Consider the following 25,590-nt stretch of genomic DNA (forward strand, 5'->3'; position numbering starts at 1 on the left):
GTACAGAATCAAATATCTGAATAGTGGGAAAAATAACTTCAATTAGATTTCTGCTCCAGGAAATGATTACAGTGGACCCACACCTAAACACCTGTTTTAAAAGGAATCAGACCTTTCTGAGCCGTTAGAATATGCACCCGCTCTGTGGACAATCTTTGGAAATGCACTGGATGCATAGTTTTGCAGCAGCTGCAGCATTTAGAGAAAAAGGAGAAGAGGAAAAAAAAAAAAAAAAAAAAAGCAGAATATGGGCATAAAGCATGTTTATACATAACATGGAGACATTTAACATTTCAACTTGAGTGACACTTGGTTGTCCAGAGAAGTGCAGAGAGAGCGAGTGTGCGTGACCCTCTGAGGAGGACAACAATTGGGGCGTGCCTGATTGGGCCGGGGCCAAATTCCACCTCAGAGGTCGATTATATCAACATCAGCTCTCCGTTTAGGAACCCGACTCCACTGTCATGAGGTTAAGTGCCAAGTAACAAACAAATAAACAAAATAATGGCTCTGCTGCAACAACACGCACTTCTCCCGCATTCTGTAAATGTTTAAATGAGTGTCAGGAACTGAAGGTCTGAGGGATGGAAACAGAGGTAATTGTGCATTGCTGTTGTTAAAATGAAAACTGAAAATAGCGTCAATACTGTATGCGGTTGTAACTTTCTGTACAGGTAGATATGAGGTGTTTTGAAAAGCTAATACCCGCCGCTTTGAGCAGAGGGGATTGTGGAGGTGTAAATGGTGTGCTCAAATTCACATGAAATGACGAGTGGGGAGGTTGGACGTGGGACGGAAAGGAGCTCAGGGGCTGACGAAACAACAACATCCCCCCCACAGATGAGAACGAGCGCTCACTTTCCAGCCATCCGAGTTCGATGTGATCTCTTGAAAGCTTCCGATGAAGGCCAAATGTTTAAAAGAGGATGACAAAAGTTGTTCCAAGCTGCTGCGCCTGCTGGTTGCCTTTCAGAGCATCCAGTGATGCTCATGTAGCCTAAAGCTAGCGTGAGGCTAATTTACAACAGCCAGCGTTTTTCCTATGTGCAGAAAAGAACAGCGCAGATTGTACATAACAAACTCTCAAGCATCTCTTTCTTGATCAATACGTTAACTGAAGGGCTGATTAGTGGACTAACAGGTCGTCCTCCCCGATGTTGCACAGTGCTAATAGAGTAAGACATGGTTGTATTTGTTGGAATTGGGCAGAGACCTGAGGTTTTTGAACACTTCCAGTCTTGTTAACCTACCTCCTAGTTCTACTACTCCAGAAAGCTCACACTTCAAAAAACAGCTAGTGCAAGACCTGATGTGTTCAGTCGAGTCAGGCAGGAACAGATGAGTTCCTTTAAGCAGACATCTTCCCCCATCGTCCCTCCCCAAAGTAAGTTCAGTCCTGAAAGACGGAGAAGGCTCAGGTCCAAGTCTAGACAGCCTGAGGCTCTCCGAGTCCACGATTGTCCCGATCACAACGCTGAGTGTCCAAATATGACATCATCACCGTTTTTTTTTTTTTTTAATATACCTGGAAGCATAACCGTGGGTGTTTAAAACCTGATCATCTCTGCTTTTTCTCGTCAAGGTGTAGGAACAGCAAAGATGAAAACGATGGCTCAATACGTTTCTTTTGTCCTCTGTCCTTCCTCAGTTCAGTCCACTGTTGTCGTCACTCGTGTTGTCGTGTGATTTTCATATATATATTTCTTATTTATATATTTTTACAAGGTATAAAACAGACCCACAGACATGATGATTTCATTGTTTCGAAACACATCAAAAGGGAGCCGAGGAGAGAGGGGAGGGAGGAAGGGAGAGGTTCTCCGTCCAAAATCGTCACGTGATCTGTCCCTTGCTGGAGACAGGATTTTAAAAAAGGACCCTGCTCCTGATCCATGGCTGGTGGGAGATGTAGGAGGAGGAGGGAGGGAGGGAGGAGGAAAGGGCAGGGCGAGGGCTCAACCCCCTTATGCTATTATGTCATTTGATGTGGAGCCTCTAGCATCTCCATGAGGAAGGTGTCGATGGGCGTGTCGCCGATGAGCTTAAAGAAGAACAAGTGCTCCAGACACTTGAGGCCGATCGAGCGCAGCGCTGGTAACCGCAGCAACAGCTTGGCAAACCTGTCACAACACAAGACCAAACGAAAACACTTGACTAAAATAAAACATCGGCATGATACATCTGACAGGAAGAGGGAGGGAGAGGAGATGTTCCCGAAGCAAAACAATCTTAGTACAGACTACATGACTAATACCACAAATACCTACAGTATCATCAGTATAATGCGCAGCTGCCACGTGTTGGGCCTCATGCAAGAAGCACTCATATGAACAAATTCATTCTCAAGTATTACATAAAAGTTATTTAAGAGAATGACTTAGAAGTTTTTCTTAGGTACAGAAGTTACGAGCGGTCCTGGTGCGTAGTACCACTTGTGTACAGATCATACTTCACTTATTTGACTTATAATTGCATATAATTAATAATATTTCCTGTTTGTTAAAGCTCCTCTAACATGACGACAGACCCTTGTTTCTGTTTCTGTTTTTGTCTGCTGATTTCCAACAGCAGGACTTGAAGCTTCATAGTGTGAGGTTCTTTTTGTTTTTTGACTTTTGGGTAACATTTTTGTGAATGAAACTTGCCCACGAACAGAGTGGAACAGCTCCTCATGAACAGCTGGCATTCATCAGGCTGAAACGATCAATTTACGACAAGTTTGTGCAGTGAGGAGAGTTCGACGGCTCCGACTTGGAGGTCTCATACAAGCAAACCTCACGGAAAAAAGTAAAAAAATGTAAGAAGTGATTTAGGATACGAATACAAAAATGTTCTTGTGTGAGGCCCACGTATTTTCAGAGCTTTAAAACTTATTTTCAGACCTTTTCATTCTGTTGTTCTCCTCACAATGGTGAGTAACAAGTAACAAACAAATGGAAAATGATTGAAAATAATCATCTGGGGAAGAGAAACTGTATTCAAAGAGAGCAAGTTATGAACATCAAACTAAGTTTCATTGAATTTGAAATCATTTTCATCCACACCATCTTTGACAGTTAAAGAAAACACTGCTACATGAATGCACTGCATCTGTACAAGCAATCAGTCACACCTGATGACAAGCTGAACTCAGAGCTACTGTATTGATTAAAATGATTGCTTGTGTGGATACTGTAAGTAGCAGCTCTAATTTTTACCTTATAAAAAGGCTTGTGTGGATAGGTGCAAGATGAATACAAGTCACGAGCCCGAATCTTTTCTGATTTCTCTACGTGAGGATTGCACGGTTTAAATCAGCACCACAGTCCGGAGAAGTGCACAATCATTTCTGTGTTCGTCTTCATACCTGCCAGGCTGCTCTGGGTATTTCTGTTTGCAGTAGGCCTCTAAAGACGCATAGACTTTTTCTCTTAGGGCTTCTACCTCACCTGGGTTGGACAGACCTTTTGAGTCTGTGGAGACAAAAAAAAAAACAAAAAAACATAAACAACAACAACATGAGATGTATTATGGGTATGTATGCCCCCCCCCCCCTTTTTTTTTTTTTTTTAACATTCTTCTTTACAACTCTTACAATTGTAGCTGACAGCCTTGCTTAAGGGCTCCTTGCAGGAGTTTATGAAGGAACAGCGGGGACTAACTGACAAGTTGAGTTTTAACCTCACAGCCTCATTGTGGACGTGTGTCACCCCATTCTGGGTTAGTCCAATTAGGACAGTGATTTCAAAGCTGCGCTAATTTAAGCTTCACTGGACGATTCATCTGTGATTAACAAAACAAACACGTCACTTATTAACATTTCTGATGAACAAAGCTTTGCTCAATTGATCAACACTGAATGAACATTTGTTGTTAATGGCTGGACTGGATCACACAGTGTGGGAAAAGGAGGACTGAGGGCCTTTTTAGCCTCAACATCCCCTTCTCCACCGCCCCCGCGGTTTGCTTTCTCAGTCAGACCCGGTCTCGCGAACCCCTAATTAACAAGAAATAAAGCCGAGAAGTGAACCGGGGCCAGTAGGTCTGGATGTGGCCTGAACAAAATGTGGAGCACAGAGGATCAGTGTGTGGGGGCCGCTGTGGATCTGTGGGACGGAGGGGAGGCTCCCACACTAGGTCATTAAAAACCTGGGTCACACTGTTTGGTAAACTTCGGTGCCATGTGGATGAGGTTTAAATACAGAGCAGCACACTGACAGCAGGAGTGATACATGCCTCAGCAAGACTCGCTGTCATAGTCTTTCTTTGGCTAGAGTTTGGAAGGGAGGATTTTGGAAGGATGCCAAAATATAAAATATACAAGAATTAATTCTTAAATATGTACTATATCAGCCTGTATTTTGTGCTTTTTTTGCTCTTTTTTTTTTTTTTACCTCCGTGCTATGCAGAGATAGTATCAGTTTTACATGCAGTCACATGCAAGTCTCAATTCCTCAAGAGAAGTTAGGGTCAAGGAGAACCAAGGCAAAGTCAAAATTCAGTTCCCAATTCTCATGTTACATTAATGAGGTCGAGCTGAGTCACACACACTAGACCTAAAATAATACTCCACCCAGCATCTAAAATTTGAGCATCAATACTCTTTATTAGGCTTGAAAAATTCATGTAAAACATTTGCAATTTCCTCACTTCTGACATCACGTTAGATTCAGTCCAGAGGATCCCAATGGTGACATGTTTTTACTTATTTATTTTCCTGCAGCATAATCCTCTTCTCCATCCATATGCTCAGTCTGTTCCAAACATATTGCTGAGTACACTACGTCTGCGCCCTGCTATCATCCTTTCTGAAGCTATAAACCTCCACCTGAAGATACACATTTTGGTGAAAAATGAATGTTTCCAAAAAAAAAAAAAGAAAAAAAGAAAAAAATGTGAAATACCAATGTGCAGTGGAGAAGCAGATTAAGCTGCAGGTGTGGTTTGAGAAGTTTCTGTGAGAAGTCGCCACCATTGGAATCGATTGTAAACAAATTCAAGCTGATTCAATGTGGAAGCAACACATTTTTTTTTTTAAGTCCTATTTCAAGCTTACAGGGGAAGAAATATAGAGTTTATGCTGAGGATCGCTTTAGGCTTAATGAGTCATAGTCCATCCTAGCAATATTAAAGTCATCTGAATGCTGTTTTTCCTTGTTATAACTACAAAAACAGTCACAGCCCTACAGTTCACAAAGATCTTTGAACTTTAATAAAAGCTCCACTTGTGCTGTGCTCTGATAACCAGTTGATTCTTTTGGTTCAAAGTGCAGTTGAAACTGGAATAAAAAGACAGTTTCCTACAGTACATGCTCTTTTAAAACCACACATCTTTGAAACACCTCATTTACAGCTTCACAGCAAATGAAAGCATACACATACCTGGGTTGAAAAGGACTATAGCTCGAAGGCACCCCAGTTCTGTCTTATCCATCTGCATGTCCCTCATCTTAGACACCAGTTCTGTGAGCACTCTGCACAAAAGAGACACAAAAAAAACACCCACAAAGTTCTCATTTAAAATCAGATGTAAAATACTATTTCAAGAGTGTTTAACACTTCTTGGCTACTAGACTATGAAAAAAGTGCCAGAGAAGTTCACAGGAAACCATCTGAGTGTAATTGGTACATTTTTGAAAATGACACACCACGGTTCATATGAATTATCCACATCTAGACAAGGACATTAAAAATATGTTTTAACTACTATCCAGCTCACATCTATTTAAAAACAAATAATACACACAAGCGTCCTCTCAGCCCACAGAGGCACAGTTAGATCAGTGGAAAAGTTTACAACCCTGCAAAGTAATTATATTTAGTACATGGTTTTCATAAAAGGAAAGCCGCAGAGTAAACACAAGCTGTAATCTAACACCCGCACTCCCACTGTCTGCGTGTGACATCACTGGTGGGAGGATCGGTGCACGGAGTCGCTCGAACTCCTCACCCCTCTTTGACTCGGTCACACCCTCTCCCCGGCGCTCTTTATTTTCCCTCTCACTCCGTTTCTTTCTCGCCCCCCCTCGCTCTCGGATAGTAAAGTCAATTGTGGCTCTTAGCTCATTCTAATTCAATTTGCTCTGAGGAGGAACAACAGGGCTAGAAAAAAAAAAAAAAAAAAAAAAACAGAAAAGGAGACGACTCAAGTGTTTAAGTTAATCAGGCTCTTCATTTGTATGGTGAAGAGAGAGCGGAGTAGATAAAATAACATTATCAGTTCTCTGTATCTTAATGCTTGCCACAGTTAATGCAGAGACGGAATATGTCCTGTGGCTGTGAACGCCGATGAGCGAGCACAGTAGCTGGTGATCAGAGGAGCAGACACACACGAGAAGAGAGAAGAAGAGACAGATATTCAAAGATAGACGGCTGTTAGTGTGGATTTGATGACAGCACCTGCAATTTTCAATTATTTGAGTGATTAACTGATAACAGAATACCAATAACAACATTAAATACATAATATACACTTTGCTTGTATCATTCATAACTTTCCAAATTGAGTATCTGAACTCAGCTCCAGGTGTAACGCTGCAGATTTCAGTGTCAGACAGCTTGCCACCCTGGAATGTCAATAACTGTCACCCGGGTGGTTTGGTTCCTGCACACACCTGACTTCACTGTGCCTGGCTTGTGTCTTTTTTTTTTTTGTTTTTTTTGTTTGACATTTTCTGAGCAGTTCAGTATTCATGTGTGACCCCTGATGCATACAGGTGTACATATTTAATATACTGGAGGCAATCAATAGTTCCTGTGCTGCTTTGACTTTCATAAGGCACACGTGGAACTTTCAGTCTAGGTGTAATATTTCAGTGAGAGAAACTTTAATATGCTGTCATATGCTCTAAAGAATTAAACCACTTTCTAATAAAAAATTTCTGATGTAACTAATACATTATTAGTTGTTAATGAATGTTTTATTGTTCCTTCATAGATCAGTAATAAGGCATTAATAAAACCTAAAAAGACCAAAGCAGATATGCTGGAGGAGTATATACACTGGTCAACGTTGCAAGCAAAAATCTGTCATTATCAACACACCTGGAAAGTGTTACCTGAAATATTGCTAAAAGTGGTAGCTGCAGTTTGCACTTACATTAGTTTATACATGGCTACTTCTAAGTGGAGGATAGTTCAGTAATATGGTAATAATGACCTGTCAAAGATGGCTCCCACTCCGGCACTATGAGCGCTGTTGCGGTGTACATGCAGCCCGGTTGCCAACAGAATCCCGTCTTTAACCGCTATCGAACGGTGCGAAAATGATGCAATGAGGAGCTCATTCCAACCTGAGGGAGAGATAGGGAGAGGGATCGAGGAAAAGTATGAGGAAAAAAAAAAAAAAAAAAAAAACTCTAAGCAAATCCCAGTACAGAAGTTCACACAGCATTCAAGCAAAATGAAACTGACAACAAAGGGAGAATTTCAATGAATCAATTAAGCTGTGCGGCAAAAAGCGTGCAGCTTTCTCAAGCACAGGCATCAGGTTATTACTAAGACATTCGAGTCATGCTTTCTGAGGGACAAGCGTGTAAAAGGGATGAACTGCGCCTGCCATCACAATAAAGACAACAGGCTTGATGTGCCAAAGCAGGGGCTTGACACAGAGAACACTGAAGACACAAGACGCTGCCTTTTGAGTGACAGGGTTCCTTTAACTGTTCTGCCTGGCAACACTTGCCTCTTCTCCCCAGAGTTGAGTTGGGTATGAGAGGAGCTGGGATGCTTTTATCTGTGATACAGCAGAACTAAAGCGGTTATTTATAGAAAACCTGAGAGCCGAGAAGAGACGAGCTCTCCAGAATAATGTCTCTCTCTGCTTTGCTGAAGTCTCTCCATCAGTGTATGTGCGAAAGATAAGGAATGATGGGAGGATTTTTTTCAGAGTAAGGGATGTGTGTGTAATAGCATTTTTTTTTTTTTCCCGGAGGTGGATTTAGAATATAATGGTGTAATTAGGAGCGACAGGCAGGCAACAAGGGCAATGTGTTGGGAGAACCCAAAAGACCTTCCTGCATGTGATGTTGGTGAATATAACAGAAGTGACAGATGATTCACTCTCTGTTTTAAATTGCTGCTTCTGTGATCCTGAGCGGTTAACTTGCTTTTTCCACATACAGCAGATACACACAATGAGCCGCTGTGACCTTGGTGGGTCTGATGTTTGTTTCAGTCACATGACCAACAGAGTTATTCAGCAGATTAGTCTAGATTTTTCTACCCAGATACAGAGAGAGAGCTGGCACTAGCATCTGCAATTCTGTGTGTTTTCTCATAGGAGGTTTTGTTTATCATCTGAAACATGTTTGTTTTTTTTTCCTGTCTATACACTAACATAAAGGGGTATCCACTGTTGTGCAGGATCATAAAACCTGAGCACTTGATAATTTTAACCAAGATAAAACAATCGCTATTTAGCATTTAGCATTTAGCAGTCAGTTTGTGTGTTGATTTGTACATCTGATGTCAACTCCTGGTGCCAAGTGCTATGTATTTAGATATCTCATGGAGGGGTAAAAAGAGTCATCACTGTCATTGTATATTGTTTGCGCACAACAACTTTCTTTTCAGCTTTATTCTGAACTCATTTAAGTCCTTTGTGACAGACCTGCTCGTAGAAGGATGACCTGGTCGTCCAACGGCAGCTCAGAGAAGTGGGGGATCCTCTTGGCCCACTCCACCAGGGTGAAGAGTTGTTTGTCAGCCGCCTGACAGATATTTGTCACCGGATCGTTGGGCTGCAGGGAAACACAGGCAAACAGAAACAAATCTCAAAGTTAGAAACTCAGGTTATGCATGAAATAAATAGGTGTCATATTTTTGTTTTAGTCTGTTTCTCTTGGCCAAGGTCTTGGGCTGAGCTACCTAACACCATGCATGCATTCACACACAGAAGCATACAGACACACACACATACACACACACACACACCACACACTCAAGCCAACATGAGTACTACGCTGTGAATAATTTCCTCTGAAGAGGAGCAAGTAGGAAGACAAAACAAACAGTGATTCTGTCCCAGCTCGTGGAGGAAATACCTGCAGAGCGCTGCCGGTGAAAAAACAACTTTCGCCGTGCAGACTCTTTCTTTGGGGACCTTTTAGCCGACACACAAATCAGCCTTTTGGACAGCTTGTGGAGCTCAAGAGGCCCCTCCTGACACTCTACTGACACTTCACCACTGAACAAGCTGTTAGGAGCTTGAATGGGACAATTACCAGACCAGGCAAGGCTTTGAAAAAGCTACAAACAAGATTGTTTGTAATGAATATTTATATTTTCTCACCGTAATTCTTACAATAATGATGATCTAACTATTATCCATGTAATGTTACTGAGACTAAACTCAACTAATACGAACCATTTTCTATTAAAAACTCATAAATTCATGGTTGCATGTTTTCAAAAGATTAATTGTCATTATTGAAGGTGAACACTTCTAGTGAATAAAAAAAAAAAATCATTACCTTCTGATAAATGATAAAAACAACCTGTTCTTGGTAGTTGAGTGGGCTGTCTAATAGACAGCACAGTACATTGTCCATTTAGTGCCCGAAATTGGAACACTAACTAGTTCCCTGGTGAAATAAAAGGTCCAGGTGAATTAAGGAAAGCTACAATCCTTTATTGATTCCACTTCATTAGACCTACTTAAGCCTTGAGGAGAGAGGAGCATAAAAGCTGGAGGAAAGACGGTTCTTCTTGGACATATCTAATATGTTGGCCATTATGGTCTAAAGCATGTTTACTGAGAACTTTTTCTACTCCACTGAAATTGTTGAATTATTGTATTTATTTATTTATTTACCGTTTCATTTAGTTTTCTTATGTGTGTCACGTTTAAAAGGTCCCATATTGTATGTCTTTTTTGATGATAAAGCAGGTCTAGGTTCTATATCAATACAGTGAAAGTATCAAAGTGTTCAGTCCACAGAGAAATGCAGACAGCCTGTATTCAGAAAGTGAGGCCTAAAACGGGCCGTCAGAACTTCTGATGTCACAACAAAGCAGTCATCGCTCTCAGCAACGCCCCAAGCCCAGCCCACCTGGACCCACCATCCAGCCTGGCAGGACTTGGTGTTCACCTGAAATCTGCTATATTTCAATCAGAAGAGAGGCTCAGACCCTCTCTTCTGATTGGCTCAGTGTGACCTGTTGTTACTAGAGCTCCAGGAAGAAGCCTCTGAGTGGGAGTTTTTGGTACTTAAAACTACAAATATGTCTTCTTATGTAATTCTTATCAACATTTCAAATAAAACACAGAAAAACCGTAAAATATGGGACTTTTAAAAGAGCTTATAAAATGTTGGTGTCATCCTAAAGAAACTGCTAATTTGGAAATTGTAAGATAGATTATCAGAATCTTCACATTCCCAGAAAAATACACCAAGGCTATATAGCTCATATAGTGTCCTTAATATTAGCCACACTGCTTAACACAGTAGTTCTCCTGTTAAGATGATCATTTCTGTGTGCAATTACAGACCCAGTTGAAATACAGGGACTGCCTGTCCTTAACTGTCCTGATACATCAAATTGTGAGGCATATTCTTGAACCAACAGGGAGTTTATTAAGAGTAGTGAAATACTAATGCAACACACATACAGTGTGACTGACTCACAACAATGTAAATCCATCTGGGCAGAGGGGGAAAAAAAAACCCAAACAATACTGTCAATCTCTCACGAGTAACTTATCATCATCCCAGGAGTGCATACCCTCGACACGTATGTGAGTCAACAAAGACTTTATGCACACGCGTTTGTGCATAATTTTAAAATCAAGTAAACATCCTTAAATTCCAAAGTATCCCTGTGTGAACTCGCACTCTGACAAAAACTCAGCAACTTCTCCCCAACTTCCTTTGCCAAATCCCACAGATCGATGCTAAAAGCTCGGAGGATCCCAACATCAACTGCAGCTCTCCAGAGAAGATTAATTCAAGATGAAGGAGAAAACATCCCTCCACTCACACTCTCCTTTAATAATACGCAGGCCAGAGACTATCCCATCCTCTCCTCCACGTTCCCTCCCTGCGGTTTGAACCTCACACTGACTGCAGAGTATCACAGATATGCAGCTGAAATATGAAAAACTTAAACCAGACACAAAGACTACACTGTTTTTGAAAACTGAAAGTCGTCGCTTTTTTTTTTTCTTCAGGGGAAGAAAGAAAACAGGCATCTTATGAATATTTCAGCATCTGATCTCCGTGGGAGACGTGGACGGCACAGCTCAGTGCGACAGTTTTTGAGAGCTGTGCTTCCTCTAAAAAACACATAAACAGATTCAGCTAATTCATTCCAAAGGGCAGCCTGAGCCAAAACAAAGAAAAACAAAAGGGGGCTTCAGTGTGCGCCATGGTCGAGCCACCCTTCTTCATAAGAATACAAGTCCCAGGGTTCTCGTTAAACACGACAAGCCTCATGAATGTTGTATGACTATCTTAGCCGTGTTTACACTGACCTGGTTTCTTTGCCTCTGTCTGTGGAGATGACAGGGGAGAGGGCTTACACTTCCCTGCAACAATCCTTGGGCATCGCATTACTGTACTTACTGTTCGAGTCACAGAGCAGCATTTAGGATGTTATCAAGCCACAATGGAGGAGGCCACTGTGACCTGTGAGGGAATAACATTAACCTCCGTGTATGAAAGTACAAAAGTCCACCTGGGAATATCTCACACCTCAACTGAGAGAGCTGCTTCCTCTTCTTCTACTGTGAAAATCACTCTGGACAGCTGAGACAAAAAAAAAAAAAAAAAAAAAAAAAAAAAAAAAAAAAAAAAAAAGTAAGAGAAGAAATTTTAAGTTACTGGATCTTAGCCTCTTTGAAAAGATTTTCTGAATGCCTGCCACAAACACCACTGTCTTCATTCCCAGCAAATCAAAGGGTTTGTAGTACACTCCACTGACGTGGTCGATCATACCAACTTAGAGAAAATGCCAGGCTTGCATACTGTCCTATGAAATTTTCATCACTTGAGGAGGAGAGACGAAAGATTTGCCTTTCAATTTTTCATTATTCCGCTTGAACCAGACTATACTAGCGTGACAACAGAGAGAAAATTGGGTACTCATACCGATCAGCATAAAAATGAATTACTCAAGTGCCCCACTTTTTTAGACTGGAAAAAGAAACTGTCCTCATGTGTCGGTGTGGGGATGAATCATCAGCTAATTATCATCTAAATAACAGCAATATTTCCTGTCATAATTTCAACAAAATTATTAAAGTTAACCCTTATATAAATTCATGCATACACAGTAAAACAGCCTTCCAGAAATAACACAAAAATACATATACAAATACAAAAAAAAAAATCAAAGTCAAGAAACTCCCTCAGGATTAGTGAATGATATCTGTTCCTCTCCCCTTTTCTTCTTAAGAGAAGACCTCTCCTTGTTTGATTGAAGGCACATTACTAACGCCTGTTTAACTCCTGTTCTAGGTCACCATGAGATAAACACACTTTATTCAGCTTGGCCAGACCCCGGTCATTAGACAGTGGCGGTGGCCTATTCATGGTGTACACTCATGGCCTGGGCCCTGTGATTAATTATAGCACGGGGCAGCGCCTCTCAATGGAGACCTCGCAGAGGGGGAGGCAGGAGTTTGAGGACTCAGAGAGAAGGGGAGTCCTTGTGGTCAGGACAGCCTGAATGCCACTACTCTGGCAACATCCTGGGCTCCACTTCAGCTTCAGTATCAGTTGGAAGACAAAAAAAAAAGAAAGACTCTGATTGGAATCTAGCCTTAGTTTTGTTTTTAGTTATGCAGTTTTTATATACAGTATATGTCTCAAGATCTACTTCATGCGGTCCTTGTCAGTTAAATTTGCTGCTTCCTCCATGATACATGATACAGGCACCACTTTCCACCTGCCAGCGATGGACATCGGCAGGAAGGTGTCGCTAGTGCAGCAACAATAGTACCAGCCCTTCCTGGTTTCCTAACACCACCAACTGTGCTTGTACCAATACTGGGAATCAAACAGCGCGTCTTTGTTGAAGTGGATGGAAACATTACCTCTGCACCACCTGCGCACCTCATGAGCCTGTTGAGATCTTTGCTGCCACTTTGACACAATGGAGATGAACAGAGGTTTGTTTGTGGTGCTTGGAGCAGTGAAAAATTTAACTTTACAAACTTAAAACTCAGTTTCTTTCAGTTCTGTTGTGTTGGGGCGGCAGCCAAATGTTGAGAGGTGAATATCTTAAAACCTTGGCACAAAAACCTAAAAGTATCTGCACTTCTAGATTTTGGACCTGGAGGCGTTAAGTAGGAAAATACTCTGAATATGGTAAACTGACCTTTAAAATATACAAAAGCAAAAGTCTTGGCAGCAGTAACAGGTATAAAGCATGGCACATAACTTGAATAACACTCAAAGACATGTTGAGGAACCTTGAGAAATGATCATGAATCAAGTTACCAAAAGGTTGGTGAACCATAACACTGACATACTGGATTAGGGCAGGGTTGATATGGCTGAAATAAATACTACAATATTAATAGGGGTAGTTTCTTAGATCAATATACAGTTGCTTCACAAAGTATTTAGACCCCTTCACTATGTGCACGCTTTATTGGGTTGTGGATTTAATTTAAATGGATAAAATCACCATTTATGCCCATCAATCTACACTCAATATCTCATACTGAGTGAAAACATGTTTAAATTTTTTTGAACATTTATTACATATCAAAAATTGAAATCTCTCATTCCTTATTGAGTGTAGATTGAAGACCGAAAACTGCAATATATATATTTTTTTAAATCAATTTTCAAATCAATTTATGACAATAAAATACACAGTAAGTGAAGGGGTCTGAATAATTTATGAAGCCACTGCATATCACACAACAGCAATTATGTGCAAAATTGCACATAAAACTGCATAATCAAACTGATCCAATCCAAAATGTTTCATTCTGCATGTGTAGAACTAATCATGTTAAATATTAACTGTTTCTATTGTAATTAAAACTTTTTTGGAGTCAGGAATTTTGAAGGATCATAACATGATTCTGATATGATTCCGCTTAAAGTGAATTAATAAATTCTCCACCCTGTCATATTTCATCAGTGCTGTTTTCATCTCTCTCTGTACTTCAGAAAACCTCTTCTTGGTGTTGGGCAGACAGTGGGCATCGAGGGACCCACTGTGGCTGAGCCCAAACACACTCAGTGCATTAGTGTGTCTGAGCTGCTGGCCGCTCCCCCGTGACTCCCCACTCCCTTCTCCCTCTCCCTAATGTCAACGCTCATCTCATACATTTCCATCTGGCCCCCAAAATAGCTCCCATTTACTCACATAACAGCCTTCGCATTTCTACCTTTACTTCACAGGACATTTCCCTCCCCTGAAGCAGACGGATCCCAGAAGAAGCCCTTCCTCTCTCTCTCTCTCTCACACCCCCCTTCAATCTCATCCCCCGTCCCCCCCCCCCCCACCTTTGGTAGGCTGATGCACAGCTCCTCCGTTTCTCATGTTCCAGCAGAATTCCTGAGAAAGCTGAGGCTTTGTGGGATGCTTTCAGGAATAGTCTGCTTATTGCATTATTCATCACTCTTAGTCTCCTCTGTGTCAAAGACAGCCCACAGTGCCCAGATGACACTGAGGGGATAGATGAGGAAACTCACAGCTGAGGGGAGGAGCCACTACAAGATGAACAGGTAAACCAGCGCTGTACACCAGGAGCAGTCACCTCCAAAGGGACCAAAAAAAGAGGGGAAAACATTTCTCTTATCTGATGTTCATTAACATGTTTACCAGCAGACAGCATGGTGTCAGCTTTAGACTCCACAACAAAAACCACAGTTTCTGAAAAAATAAAATGCTTTTTAAAACATTTTTTACATTGAAAAATGACAAAAGAATGTGTTTTCTTTCTGTACAGGACTCGGGACTAAAACACTAATACTATAATACTCTGGACTATAATTCAAGGCAAAAATGAGATACTGTATAGGAGCAGCTGGAAAAAATGAAAACAAATTGTGGACAATGGTGGGACAGCTCCAGAAGGAGTTTGGAAAGCAGAAAATAAAGCACAAGCCATAAAACTGAAAAACGTTTAGTTTTCTCTTTGGTAAGTTTTACTGGCAGAAGCTTTGGATGCAGTCATGGTTTGATTGTCAAACTTTTGCCATTTTGCCAAATCATAACCTATTAGTACAAAATGCATCAAGTTTGTTCACATTAACTGCAAAACACTGTAATATATACATATATATATATATATATATGTGTATGTGTTAGTATTTAATGTTTATGTACACATTTTAAAGCCACTTGTAGCATGAAAATTATTACCCATTGTACATGTCCCTATTACCTCAATGACACTGTTCAGACTCCTACATTTTTATTAGTTGTATTTCACTTGTCTGTTTTTTTTCACAGTGACACTCCATAAAAAAGCTTTTTACCATATAAGCAATAATTCACAATGAGGCGTTTTGATATAAGAAAATAACGGACAGATGCGATTAATGTGTTGTTTTTTCTATCCAGACACCTCAAACACGTTACCTAGGCCTAGAATGACCACATCACAGGAAAAAAGTGAAAATGTGTTAAAATTGTCATTGATTTCATATTTTAACACAAGGCGGAGGCACCAATGCAATGGTCATTTGCACTTTAATAGACCTTTTTATACAGATTTAGTCACATAGTCACAGTGGTGAAGTTGTTGAAAAGACCTACAGTACATCTGAAGTGACCTATCCTGTTTGAGGTGTTTAATTTTAATACACCTGCAAGCCAATCAGACATAAGTGGTTAAGTGGCCATGGTATTAATGGGTGAAATTAGAGAATAATAACCATTTTGTTTAATGGAATACCCTAATAAATACAGGAGTAAACATGAGCGAAAACATTCTCCCCACAAACCACCGGTGTAAATTTAAACAAATCGCCCACTGTGTGTCTGTGTGCCAATGGGCATGAACATAAACACAAAGTAATTCCTTGATGCAGAATGACACAGTGTGTAAGTGTTTGCCAAAGAATGTATAAAAATACCAACTCACCGAGTTTGATGGCACACCAAGGTTGGTCTCGATGTAGGTCTCCGTTTTGGGTTCCACCGCCTGCTCGGCTTCCAGGATCTTCTCCACGGGCATGTCCTCGTTGGCGCAGCTGGTGGACTCCACCTCGTTCTCATTTTTGTCCTTGGCTCGCTGGCGCTCCTCCTGAACGGCTGCATGTAACAAAACTGGTTCCGGTCACTACTGCTGTTTTTGGTTTTGTTTTTTTACACTGTCAATGTGTTCAGAGTGTGTGGGCGTGTGTGTTAAAATAAAGGATTGTTAAGACTGTATGCTTATAATTAATAAGCAAGCTTAACAAAAATCAAGTGGTTATTAATATTACATCTGCCTTGATCAATGTTTTGTGTTCACAAATAATCAAATGATTAGTGGTAATATGAGAGTTACACACTAACAGAATTATAATTATTATTATTAATACTCTGGGTGGTTTTAGCCTCCTTAAGCTAACTGTTTTGGCTTTGCAGCACATTTACCATTTGGCTCAGTCTCACCACTTTCATCACAAGACCCATTTCCAGCAGCAGCAGGCATCTGTTTTCAGCTAACAAGTTCTGGTAAAACAGTTCAGTGAGCTAAGAGCCCAGCACCAAATAATGGACAAAGTTAGCAACTAGCTGCTGAAGAAAAGGTTTTTGAAAATTGAATATTAGGCTTCATTCACCAGATAGATACATAAACACATCGAAATGATAATTATTATTGATTAAATTGCAATGTTTAATGTTGCTCTGTTTGCTAGCAGGTTAGTAATAACAATTTTGTAATGAGGGGCTATGTTCATCTTTTTACAACTCATTTTAAATGAAACCGTGCCCACTTCCGTATGACGAATCCCCCGACCGAAGCCTCAAACCTAACCCCATACGATAGAGGGCACAGTTTTCTCTAACTGGGTTGGAAAAAAACGATACAAGCATCAGGGCTGTGTCTGAGTGTCCCCTTGTTTTTAGTCACTTTATTCAGTTATGAATGCAGCTTTGTTTCTGCAACTTTTAGTGCAAATTCATTCAAATGGGTTTAGTAAGAATCCTTAGCCACTGAAATGGACTGCAATTTCCTGATTTAAGCAAGTCATGCTGTCTATCGTTTGTCAAAAGTGAAAGATACGGCAACATGCCAATGTGGTGAAGTTATTCCAGCCATTTCCTATTCAAACTTTTTACAATTTACAAAGCTGTTGTTTTTTTCTAGAAATGTTCTCAAAGTAAAGGGGAACTGCACTGAGACCCACAATGGCAGATTATCTTATGTACTCTGATGGACTATTTTCTTTATTGCTCTGCAATACAGATGTAATAGTATGTGGAACAGCTTTAAAAACTGCTTGAATTCTAGCTGATTTTGTGAGAACAATTCTGGTTCACGTCAGTAGTAAAATGAATACATCGCTGGGCCTTGTTTGTATCTGCACACACATGTACATAAAATATGTGTGTGCATGCTTGAGTGTCTGCTTGCCCATATCGAGTGTCTGCATGCGCGAGTGGCTGCTTCAGTCAGTGTGCCTTGGTAAGCCAGTGAATAGTGCATGACCCTGTATGTATTATGCCAGTAAACATATCCAAGAGAGTTCAATCATCAATAATTGCTTTGACAATGCAGATGGAATATATTTAGGACCTTAGACCTACATTATGCACGATGCAGCAGTTTGGAAATGTTCAAGGACTTCTCTCTGCTTCCTTATCAAAGAGATGTGTTTTTCATGTAGTGCTCAATGACAAACAGCCGGCTCCTTTTATACACAAATCATTTACAGACATATAAATAATGTATGGCTTGTCACTCCTTCATTACGCCACGTGTGGTCACCAGAACAGCTTAAACTAGAATTACTGCCGCGTGGTTGTATGCTTTTGCCAAACAGTCAAGTTGCAGTTTAAATCCACAACTGTCCAGATGTAGTGTATTTTGGCCAGTTATTTTTGCAGACCATGATGATGTCACAGTGAAGTTAACCTTTGACCTTTGGATATAAAATGTCATCACAGACATTTGTGTGAATTTTTGTAATAATTACCATATTAATTCTTGAGTTATGTGTTATAATGTTGAGTGAGGTCATAGTGACCTTTGACCACCAAATTCAAATCAGTTCATCCTTGAGTATAAGTGTGTGTTTGTGCCAGATGTAATAAAATTCCCTCCAGGCGTTCCTAATACATCGCTTTCGAAAGAATAGCATGCATGAGAGGTCACAGTGACCTTGACCTTTGACCACTAAAATCTAATCACTTCATCCTTGAGTCCAAGTGGATATTTGTGCCAAATTCGAAGAAATTATCTCATTCACCAGAGTGGGATGGACGCACAGAAACCCGAAAACATAGTGCCTCCAGCCACAGCTGTCGCCAGAGTGGAGGCATAATAAAACAGCCTGAACACAAATGAATAAAGACTTTGTCTTGTACATTTTTTTTCCATGTCTTGTATAAAAACTGATTGAAGCAAAACTGTGTTGGTTTTGTCACCTGATTGGCTTGGCGAGGAAACACAGGAAATGGTTTATGCGCTGCGCAGACATCGAGACTCACTGTGGCGGAGGCAAGAGAAACCGCACCCCCACCCTCAAGTTGGGATGGAAAAGATGCATGTGTATGTGTTTTGTCTCTTCAAAAAGGCTATAATTTACATAATTCAACACACCACAGAAAAAAAGTACTGCGGCTTTGTACAAGTTTGTCCTCCACACATGGATTAATAAAAAGTTTCAACACAACGTGTTGTATGATGAAGGGCTTTTGGAAATTCAGTGTCAGCATGGATGCTTACATATGCACCTGGAGAACCACCCTGCCCCCCACACACACACACACACACACACACACACACACACAGAGGGAGGATGCAGGATGATCTGTCTCCTCATGTTTCCCCAACACTGGTTTCTTTTCCAAGGCCTGAATCAGGGCCGTTAGCGTCCTTTGTTGGGGGGGGGGGGGGGGCAGGGGTTGTTAGACGAGGAGAGGGAAAGGGGCCCCACTTTAGAGGAACTGCTGTCTGGTGGTGGAGGTCAGCCCAAGGGTAGAATACTTGTGTTGGAGTCAGGGAGAGGTGAGGAGGGCTGAAATCATGTTAGCTTTATTTCCCCCCCTCCTCCTTTCCTCTCCTGACTGGGAGAGCATAAATTCATTTAATCCTGTTTTTCTGTGGATTCGCTTAGCCTTTTGGGCTACTGCTGCCTTGTTCTCTAACCACAGCCCTCGGGGTGCAGGGGGAGGCTTAGGCAGCACTGTGAGTGAGGCGAAAGGCAGTAAATGATAATATCCTTGAAAGGAGTAAAGAGCCCAACAATGATATAAATAAAAGCAAGAGGGAGGGGAGGGGAGGTCATGTAAAGGTCAAGACAAACTGGCCTTGGATAAAATAGCGACCGAAATGTATTTGTCCAAAAAACATGTATTCTTCATGTTCACTCAGCTTGAAACACTCACCTGCTACACACACCTTCACACACACACACACACACACCTGGTTAACACCTGTTACCATCTTCCTCTTCACTGGCTATACTATACATCGCACAGTATAATCTATGCCGTCTATGTCTGTATTCTGTAACCATGTTGACCATAAAGGTGAGACGCAGTGATTGATTTATTCAATGTGCGAAAGAGTGCTTAACAACAGTGCTGAGAGTGCTAATATTTCTTAACACTCCCGTGGAGTGTTAAAATTCACACCTCACTGACTGTTTTTCTTTCCTTCCCTCACACAACTCAACTCTTTCTGTTATTATCTGCGCTGTAATCTTTCCTTTGAGGTGCTTTATTCTACTGCCCCACTATGAATCACAGAAGATACTTGCCTGCCCTGCCATATTTACAAGTCAGGGTCACTCTCAAAGACTGGAGAGCAATAAGTGTGGCATCAAACAACAGCAACCTTATTCAACAATGGCAGAACACAAGAGTCCATCTCATTCACTGTGTGAATATGAAGAGGATCAACTCATTCAAACAACCCATTAAAAGGGAATGTCTGTGTGAAAATGCCTCAGTCTTGCACAGTACATTATGCTCTGTTTCCATGCAGATAGGTGGCTAAGGCCTTAGGGGCAAAATGTTTTTATTTTCTTTCTCTATGTCTTTTGTAGTATTTGGGGGAGTGTTAGCAGTGATCCAGTGGAGCAATGCACCTCTTCTGTCAAGGAAGCCTGAGATTTGCATTTGCACCTGCTCAATCCAGGTTTGTAGTAAAAATGGCCAGTCCTAAACACCCATTCCTGACTATGCACAAGTTAGCCTTGAATATGATTAACATATGTGTCTGATGGACAGGTAAAGGTGGAAACAACAAATCACTTTGCTGATTCCAACAGTTTTGTTCGGTTCAATTCAAAGATTCATATTCAGTGACTATGTAATTTGTTCATTCTTATATCAGTAAGTAAATGTGTCACTGATTATAACGCTGTGACATTTGGCACTGTTTCACACTGTCTTCATTTCATCAGTGTGTTCATTCGGTTGCTAGTTCAAACTGCACAAACTGTTTAGCAAAAAACTGTTTAAAAGAGCGAGTAGTTCAGCGGAAACCTATTTGCGTCAAAGTTATCATTTCATGATCACTTATGTGGCTTTTGGTTGTAACAAGGTTTTAACCATTACGTGTTCAGAGCTGAGCTGACAACAGTGTTTCCACTGGCAAAGGCAACAAACAAGTGTGGTGACAATGGTGATTCAGAACAGTCCAGTTGAGTTTTAAGATTCTGTGATTTGTGAATTCATCTGTACAGTATAAATCAGTGCTAGTTTAAGATCAACACCATCACAAAACCCTTGAAGGTAACTCATCATCTACAATTTCTGCCATTAAATTAACATTTTGTGACATTCAGTCTGCCTCTGGGAGGCACGCTAATTATGCTAAGATAGAAGAAGCTACCTAAACTGTACAGAAATATATAGCTAATCGGTCAAACAGTAGCCACACTTGTCTTCTTCGACTTACTTTACAACTTCACATGTAAGTTCTTGTCATTAACACTAAATTGTATGTTCTCAATTTGCGTGAATAATTCTTCAATACACAGACTATAGCCTTATACATACTTCGCCTAGTCATTGAGAAAGCTAAAATCAGTTGCAGTTGTTGCTGGGATGAACTTCACTATGACAATCATGGTAGTTAAAACTTAACCATGGAAATGTTACTGTGGATATTTTTATAATCCACAGTCTCTACTAAAAGAGGACAGGGTTGCATCTGTGTTGGGGGTGGAATAATTTAAGTTTGCAAGAATGTTTGATAATAAACATGAAGTCCTTTCTGTCCACATCTGGATCTGACTCTTAAAGCTAAAGGAGCAGAAGACTAAACAGGCGATGTTTGTTTGGCTGCAGAGGAGGTGCACTGATACAGACAATAAGATACTCTATAAAAACATTTAAATCATTAGCCTGATTACATTTAATTCTTTAACCAAATATACACTAACACTACAATATGATTTTAAAGTTAAAGTTTGATTAACAGTCAACTACACTGACTGCCTGTGGATTCTTCGTGTGGCTGATTAAATCCCTGTAGCCATCTGAACAGGACAGGAGCAGTATGTGCATTCCATTAGTATTCTGTAATTTGAGGAATGCAGTGCATATTTTCACTGTGCTGTGCAATTACAAGCCATTATCCAATTTCAGTATTTTGATCAAATTTTGTGCCTCGAGTATCACACAAATTAAGCACATAAACCTTATGTTTGTGAAAACAAACTGGTACTCAATAACTCAGTAGGCTGTTCCACACAACCTCTAGGTTGACACTTATCATTGGTGACATCCAGAGGATGCAATGGAAGCAGAGGTTCACACACTTCTATCGTCATGTTTTTATTTCTCCAGTCTACATCAGTGAACTCCCTCAGGACTGCCTGTTCTCACAAACCCTCACTCTGTTTCCACATCCAGTAATGTTGAGTTCCTGGGGCTGCAACAGCTGAATGCATTATTTCCCCAAAAGTGGTGCGTGAAGCAGAACATTTTTAATACAGCACAGCCTATGGCTGCAATGCACAGCATGATGTAGAGCAGAATCTCAGCTGCAAAGGCTTCTGCAAAGTTTGACATAGGCAAGTAAAAAGAGACTCCATCAAACATTAAAGTCAAACTGTATCTCAGGTGCTATATGTTTTGCAACTCTCTCTTACCTTTTTACAGTTTAAATCAAACTGTCAATCAATCAAATATGTAATTTTAAGGCAAAGTTGTGAGTTTGCAAACTGAAGGAAGCACTATATTTTGGTCTCATTAACAGATTCTTTAAGTTATGAGTTGTTTTTCTACAGCTTCTTGCAAAGCTGTATTATCTGACATTGACGCAGTTATATGAATAGACCTATAGTCACAGCGTGTATACTGGCATCTGCTCAGTCATATGCACAGCAGGTTAGGAACCGCACACCAAATCAGATTGGATTCGTTTGGAGTATACTGCCAAGTGAAGTCAGTCTGGACAGTCTTATCAGTATATTATGAAAGGAAGTGCTCTTCTTTAAAAGGGAGATTACGTGATTTAACTGGCTGTGTCGGGTGTATGACACCCTCTGAAAAAATAAGCCATTGTAAAATATTATGCAGGAGTTCTGTGCGCTTCTGTTCGTGAAAATATGACATATATTCATAATGTACTGCTTTAAAAAAAAGAAAAAGAAAAAAGGGGGCCCTTATCTGTGTCTTAATGTGTATCTATGTGGATTAGTACAGATTTGAGGGAATGGGTAAGTTGGACTTTATCCTCAACGGTATGTGCTGTACCTTCTCTCTTCATGCCCATGGCTAAACACTTCTGGTAGCGACAGTATTGGCAGCGGTTCCTCTGGCGTTTATCGATGACACAGTCCTTGTTATCACGACAGGTGTAGGTCAGGTCTTTGCGCACCGTCCTTTTGAAAAAACCTTTGCAGCCCTCACAGCTGTATACCCCATAGTGTTTACCTGAGGGGAGAGAGGGAGAGAGTTGTTTTATCTAGCAGTAGTATACAATCTTTTCACAGGCATGTTTGTCTTTTGGTCTGATTGATACATTGTGGTAATCATGTTGGTGGCAGCACCAGAATCTGATATTGGAATATATTTGTTTCTCAATGACATCACAGTTTATTTTTCCAGAGAGACCTGAGGACAGAAACCTTTACACTTTGATTTGACATGCAACCACACAACAGTATACAGGAACCAGCTTCTGAGGTAGCTAAAGAGCAATTATGATCAAAGACCTATTAAAGTGAGCAGAGTGTGTGTTTGGGGGTTACACTGAGGTGGCTGGGGAAGAAAAGAGGGGCCTAATGAAGGCAAACTGCAGGGAGGCCCCATGGAATTGCATTACAGCACTGTTCTCACATAATGTTGTCTTCCCCCAGTTCCTAACAGCTCTTTTTCGTTATTAAAGACAGATGAAGTCCATTTGCATTCTCCAGTAAACTGTGTCTTTCTTCGCTCTCTGGATAAATAAAGCCTCTGAGTTGAATGAAGCATGACTTGCTATTAAACATTATTTTTTTTCTCCCCTGTGGGTCCATGTAGGACCGATGACGCAGGATGACACTGAAAGTGTCTAATGAATTACATATCCAGCTTCATCCCGGGGCAGAAAACTTTTCATGGTTATCCCCAGAAAAACATTTAAACACAGGCTTATTTGTTAACTGTGTAAAAAAAAAAAAGAAGTTGGGCAACTCTGCAGAGAGGACCATGCTAGTCTTTAGCTTTGGGCTAACAGTTAGCCATAGGTTCAATGTTCTTGTGGTTAAAGTGGTTTGGCTTGCTCTTGACCAAATGATTAAGAGAAGCCGAGTGAGAATGTGGTGTGTGAAAGGTCAAAAATGGTCCAAGAAATAACACTAATAATGCAATCCTCTGTTAGAGCTACTTGAGAAAGTCTGAACTTAGGGAAAAAACCTTTTTGAACTTGGAAAAATTAAGGATTCACAAAGTTTGTAGACTGGCATGAGGCAACATTTTGGATCTCAAAAAGGAGGGAGGAGGAAGAAGACTACAGTGTGACAACTGGCAGGATAAAATCTGTATCAGCAGTATCAGCATGAAGGCAGTTTGAAAGTAATAAATGTAGTGTTTTTTTTTTTTTTTGCATTTTCAATTAAGACATTGCGTGGATGAATATTTTGCTGCTTTTTGATGGTTTAGATCTTATATAAGGCTCAGTTGGGCAGAAAAAGGCATTAAAAACATCTGAAAAGTTTTACTGATTAACTGTTTTAATTCATATAACAAACCATTAAATACTGGTGTTTATTTCCCTATCTGAAGGCACTCCAGTCGAGAAGTTGCAGCATTTGTACTATCGCTGTTGTGTAACCACAGATTGTTCCCAAAATCTGCCTCCAGTCTTTATTCTCTACGAGGAGTCCCAGCTGCAGAAAAATAAATAAATAACAAACGCACACTCACACTGTGACGATGCTGGTGTCACCATGTTTTACGGTAGGGATGCTATGAGATGATGAGTGATGGGTTGTGCCTGGTTTCCCTAAAGACACAGTGCTTCTCTATTTCAGTCGAAGTTGAATTGAGGTTTGGTTTCATCAGATCATACAATCGTTTGCCTCATGATTTCATGTGCTGCTGTGCTCCCATGCATTTTGTCAGGAGTGGCTTCTCTCTGGCCTTCCTGCCATTTAGCCCAGATTTGTGAAGAATTCCACTGACTGTTGTCCTTCCAGGAAGATCTCCCACTGCAAGAAGCTGCAGTATGTAGTTCTGCCAAAGCGGCCCATGGGGCTTGTTCTCTGAGCAGAGTTCATCTTTGGATCTTCTTTGGAGGTTTCTCAGTGTGGTCAGAACACTAGTTTTAGTTATACTCTGGGTAGTCGTATTTTCTTTTCATTTGGTGATGATGGAATCTCAGCTGCTGAGAAATTATTTTTATACCATTTTCCAGATACACAGTTCCCTGGACTTTCTGCGCACTTTCAAACAGCCATTTCCAATCAATAATTACATCTTATTAATTTTAATATGTCTCAGAAGGGGTAATTTTGTAGATATATCAAATTCAGTTATTTTGAGTTTGGTGTTTTTCATTGTTCCTGTGCGGACAGTACAGATGGTCACTGCAGTCTGATGTCACTCACCTGAGGAGCGGTCACCACAGATGGCGCAGATGTGTTTTGTGAGCGACAGGGCTGTGCCTGAGGGCTGGGCGGGCACCTTCATCACACCGTTGAGGCCCAGCGGGGGCTTAATGTCCTCCGTACTGCTGACCGAGTTCATCGGAGAGTTCAGCTGGAACATCAACACACACAAACACACACGCCGACAGGTCACAAAACCGCCCGCCTCAAGTCAACACAGGTGACATCATGCACCTCCATAACACAAACACACAACCCCTCACATAGCTCAGCATAGTTAGTTGATGACATTAACTATTGAACGAGGGCCAGGTCTGCAAAGGGGAGAGGAGGTTTGGTTACACATACAAACAGGGATATTAAATTGGAGTAGAGTTATGTCACGCAGATTGTCCTGAACAATTTGCTAAATGCAGACTGTGAGAGGGATATTATGACTTCT

The 25,590-nt window shown here is 40.8% G+C and overlaps 1 protein-coding gene across 1 annotated transcript; it reads right to left on the bottom strand.

Annotated features, from left to right (window-relative positions):
- Positions 1-253: 253 nt before the first annotated feature.
- rxra (retinoid X receptor alpha) lies at positions 254-25,309 on the bottom strand. Its single transcript, XM_022766630.1, has 8 exons — positions 25,149-25,309; positions 22,813-22,992; positions 16,031-16,200; positions 8,591-8,720; positions 7,139-7,271; positions 5,362-5,453; positions 3,347-3,452; positions 254-2,120 (listed from the first exon to the last, which is right to left on the bottom strand). Exons 1-8 carry the CDS (start codon positions 25,306-25,308, stop codon positions 1,973-1,975), a joined length of 1,119 nt encoding a protein of 372 aa, XP_022622351.1. The 5' UTR covers position 25,309; the 3' UTR covers positions 254-1,972.
- Positions 25,310-25,590: the final 281 nt, after the last annotated feature.

The sequence above is a fragment of the Seriola dumerili genome, unplaced genomic scaffold (genome assembly GCF_002260705.1).
Source record: "Seriola dumerili isolate Sdu_G_001 unplaced genomic scaffold, Sdu_1.0 BDQW01000877.1, whole genome shotgun sequence".
Taxonomy (NCBI): domain Eukaryota; kingdom Metazoa; phylum Chordata; class Actinopteri; order Carangiformes; family Carangidae; genus Seriola; species Seriola dumerili.

Excerpts from the sequence above, each read along its gene's own strand:
- rxra (XM_022766630.1), bottom strand. The coding sequence starts at position 25,308 with ATGTTCCAGCTGAACTCTCCGATGAACTCGGTCAGCAGTACGGAGGAC. Across the intron at positions 22,993-25,148 it reads CTGTGGTGACCGCTCCTCAG|GTAAACACTATGGGGTATAC; the intron begins GTGAGTGACATC and ends CTCTCCCCTCAG. Across the intron at positions 8,721-16,030 it reads TTGGTGTGCCATCAAACTCG|CCCAACGATCCGGTGACAAA; the intron begins GTGAGTTGGTAT and ends GTTTCCCTGCAG.